At 38.7% G+C, this 4,225-nt stretch overlaps 1 protein-coding gene across 3 annotated transcripts in view; it reads left to right on the top strand.

Moving 5' to 3' along the window:
- Positions 1 to 4,225, top strand: part of LOC117177684 (SET domain-containing protein SmydA-8-like) — a 505,872-nt gene that overhangs the window by 420,811 nt on the left and 80,836 nt on the right. The window contains exon 8 of one of the 3 annotated variants that reach the window (XM_033368532.1): positions 342 to 675. The exons of the other annotated variants lie outside the window; for them this stretch is intronic. Coding sequence (XP_033224423.1) covers positions 342 to 419 — 78 coding nt within the window. The 3' untranslated portion in view covers positions 420 to 675. Of the gene's footprint in view, positions 1 to 341; positions 676 to 4,225 lie in introns of those variants that run through there. 3 annotated transcript variants of the gene reach the window in all.

Below are 4,225 nucleotides of genomic sequence, written 5' to 3'. Positions count from 1 at the left end.
GGGAGCTCTTCTTAATATTTTGACACCAAAATCATGTCGATACACCTTACCGACTGCGAGTAAAGCCACCCACGCTTTAACTTGACAGACTGTATAAGTTAATTTTCAGGAAAGAAAAGTCACGGAAAGCAGAAATTTAAAAGGATACTCATCTAAAGAGATAACACAGATAATTTGGAAAAAATATATTAAGCTAAGAAATTTGGAAAAAATATAATATATTTCAAATAAAGACTTGAGATTTTACATATTTTTGAAAGGGAATAGAAAAGAACATAATTAGAAAGAGGATAAAAAAATTTATTTTTTCAAAAAGTAGGATGTGTTAAATTTTGTTTCAGCTAAAAAGAAGAAATGGAAAACTCGCTAAGGACGAAATATATACAAGGAGGTTGGGTAGAGACAAGAGACAAATTTAGAGAGATCTTAAAAATCTCATTTGCTAAGGAGGAAGTGGCACTGAAAGAGAACCGAGGAACTGTTAAAAAAGTAAACGTCCCAAACAGGAGGCTGCCTTTGGCTGTCTTATTCTCTCTGCACCCGATAAGGGTTACGGTCCGCTATCAACCCCCTCGCTGTTTTCCAGTTCCAACAACGCCATCCGCTAAGGCGAAGCTTAGCCTGTCAGCCCTCCCTAATCTACGACATCATCCACCACCTTAACCTGCTCTCGGGGATAACAGGCGAGTTTAAAGATCGTTCGTGGGCCAACAGGTCCTAATCACCAGTTGTAAGTTGGTTGAATACACCTATTTATTGTACGATTGGCTTCCTCTTCTTTGACTTCACCTTGTTTCTCTACTTCCAAATCCTTCCCATCCTTTAATTTGCGAGATCCCTCACAAATTCTTGTAAGAGAAAAATATAGAAATACTTTGAATTTGGGTTGATTTCGAATAATGAGAATCGTATACAAGACACTTCAAAGATGACCTAGGCACATCATTAGGACATTATCCCCTGGATATCCTTTCAAGACATCCATTAGACGACGAAATGTCAGACATTGAACCCTTTACAGACATCCTTAAGCCCTATTGATAACATCTTTAAGATATACCTGATGGGACTACATTAGAACGTCTTTATTACGAACTTATGACTTCTTTTTGTAAAAGCCTAAGGACGTCCACAAAAAGACGTCTTTAGGATGACCTTAAGCCAAGTGTGCCCACTGGGTGGGTTGTAAAAATGCTCCAAGAAAAGAAAATTGAGCGTTTTCCATTAAAATCATGACTAAATTGTACTAAAAGAGTAAAAATGCATTTAATGTCAAAAGTGGGCGTATAAGCCAACTTTATATGCAATTCAGAATATTCCAAGTATAATTTAATCCTAATTTTTATGTTGTCAAATGATATGTTTAATTCTTAATATTCCTAAAACAATGCACATATATTAGGGTACTTCACAAATCACATATTATAAAGGACCCCGCACTAAATGTATGGGAACATGGCTTTCGTTGGATTTAGCTGAAACTTTGTAATTTTTAAGGTTATGAGTGCCGGATGAAATATCCGTAAAAAATCCAAAAAAATGGACAGTTTTAGCGCTATGCGGCGCTAAGCGCTCAAGATCAGTGAATAAAACGAATTACAACAGATTTTGTTACAAAAGCGATGACAACATAGAAATCACGGTTCAGATCGTGGTCTGTCATATTCTCGCCTAGACCGTTGACTCATATAGCGCGCTTCTCAAAACGATCAAACGCTAAGCGCCCAAGATTTTAACTAGACTACTTCATCACTTTTTTAAAGGCAGAAATGGTACCCAAAGTAACATTAGTAACTCGTGCGTACGTTCCGATAATTACATTGTACTGTTCTCAAGAGTTGCGAACGCTAAGCGCTCATGATCACTGAATAGAACGAATTACAATAGATTTAGTTACAAAAGCGATGTCAACATATAAATCATGGTTCAGATCGTGGTCTGTCATATTTTCGCCTACACCGTTGACTCATATAGCGCGCTTCTCAAAACGATCAAACGCTAAGCGCCCAAGATTTTAACATGACTAACTAATCACTTCTTTAAAGGCAGAAATGGTACCCAAAGTAACATTAGTAACTAGTGCGCACAATCCGATAATAAAAGTGTACCCTTCGCAAGAGGGCCGAACGCTAAGCACCCATGATCAGCGAATAGAACCAATCCTAGTAGCTTTTGCGAAATATTAAACTATTTCTGGCTCTTGATTCGGGTTCGCTTGTTCACCTCTATTAGCAGTGTCTAGAATCCTTTGGAGCAAGAAAGTTTAAGGATACTTTACGTGTTGCTGCTGACGTGCATAACCCAAGAACCATAAAACGCTTGCAATATGTGCGCAAGTGCCAAGAGTTCTGGCCCCTGACTTACATGTGCAGTAATAACCGAGAAGCGTTTCGTTATTGTCTGGTCCTATGTCATCGATCTCATTGAATGCTATCCACAGCTGGTACCTTATCGCATTTCGGAAACGAGAAAATACTCGTACTCTGATCAAACCAGGTTCATTAAGTCGCGTATCTAGTTGAAACTCCTAATCTTCTTCTCGTTGCAGCTTATCTTGAACGTAAGATGGGGCAGGTTCTACTTGATACACGCCAATTGTTATGTCGCGTATTTCTTCCAATGTAAGGCGAGGAAATTGTGGTACTTGAAGTTCATGCAGGCGATTCCAATTTGCATTTCCGTAGCGCATATTGTCCACTTCTACGCGCGCTTGCACAATATTTGGCTCACGAGCTCTCGCTATATATTCTCTTGCAAGCTCTGCTGTAGCGCCTTGCATCTCGATAACAGGATGGTATCGATTAATAATGGCACCAGCAATACGAAAGAACTCCCTTAGATTGTGTACATGAGCCATCGGAATGGTTTTCTCGAAGAACGTGTAAATGGACTCTATGTGGCCATTTCTGGATTCCACTATCCATCTAGATTTCGTTATTAGCAGAGCTTCGTTTGCTTCTTCCGTTACCAATTGACTCTGTCCTTGTTGGACAAATGGTGGTACCTTGGACAAAATTCCTAAGCGTTCTAAAGGTGGTGAGAAAAATATGGTCCTTGTATTTCAAGTATGTATCCATCTGGAGCAACAATGAGAGCAGGTTTTACCAAGTGACGTTCTTTATGTTTGCAGAATGACTGTCGAAGTACGCGAAAGTTACTGCTCTTCTGCATGTAAGCATAAGTTCCATCGATTATAGCAATAGCTCTGGGAATTTCTGGTTGTGGATTATAAAGTTCATTGGCGAATGAAGTCACGTGTCTTTCAAACAATTCCTCTCTGCTTATTGCATTAAATTCAATAACATGCACGTTGGCCTGTCTGTTTGTGTAAGAACATTCAGTCTTAAACAGCCTGGGTCACGTTGGAGCTCCTCGATCTCATTGCAAATCGATTAATTGCAATTGAGACATAACCTACTCTCATCGGCGACTTCAAGTGGTGGTCTTCAAAGTTGAAGGCGTCTAAAAATTGCAAATGTCTTGCCTGTCAGGATTATTATTTCCATCCATTCGAGCCATTTGTCCTGGTTGATAGACTCTATCGCACACATAGCAATTAACTCGAACTCTGAATGCCATTTTTTAAGCCATAAGAGAAACATGCTCTTATGGTCTTGAAAGGCAGAGGAATTTATTAATAAAACGAAAGAAAAATTCAGAAACAACAAAATAAAACAAATAAACACAAGAAACTAAACACAAAAAGGGAATAAGAAATACAACACAATTACCATAATACAGAAGGGAACAGATAGGAATTTTTTTTGCTAAGCTTACCAATAAAATTACTATCCGCTCTCGAGACCTTTCACAAAAGAAATGACAAGCATACCATCGTCAATGGAAATAATAAGTGAATGCTGTTTAATATATGTTTAATATATATACAGTCTGTCAAGTTAAAGCGTGGGTGGCTTTACTCGCAGTCGGTAAGGTGTATCGACATGATTTTGGTGTCAAAATATTAAGAAGAGCTCCCTCTTTCATGCTTTTTGATTTAACATTCAGTTTGCTTTCAATTCTCATCTTGTTATGTAGGTGAATAGGTGCAATCTCCCAAACCCATGTTTCGAGAACGATTTGGGAAGTCATCAACGTTTTTGGTCTCTTTATACCGCTTTATCCACTTGCTGACGAACGACGATGATTTTCCCATGTACTTTTCAGCTTGATTGTGAGACAATTTGGGACCTTTTGGGTGGGAACAAAGGAACACAGCCTCGAA

The sequence above is a fragment of the Belonocnema kinseyi genome, chromosome 8 (genome assembly GCF_010883055.1).
Source record: "Belonocnema kinseyi isolate 2016_QV_RU_SX_M_011 chromosome 8, B_treatae_v1, whole genome shotgun sequence".
NCBI lineage: Eukaryota > Metazoa > Arthropoda > Insecta > Hymenoptera > Cynipidae > Belonocnema > Belonocnema kinseyi.
Note: the sequence above shows the minus strand (reverse complement) of the source record. Positions and strands in the feature narration are given on the sequence as shown.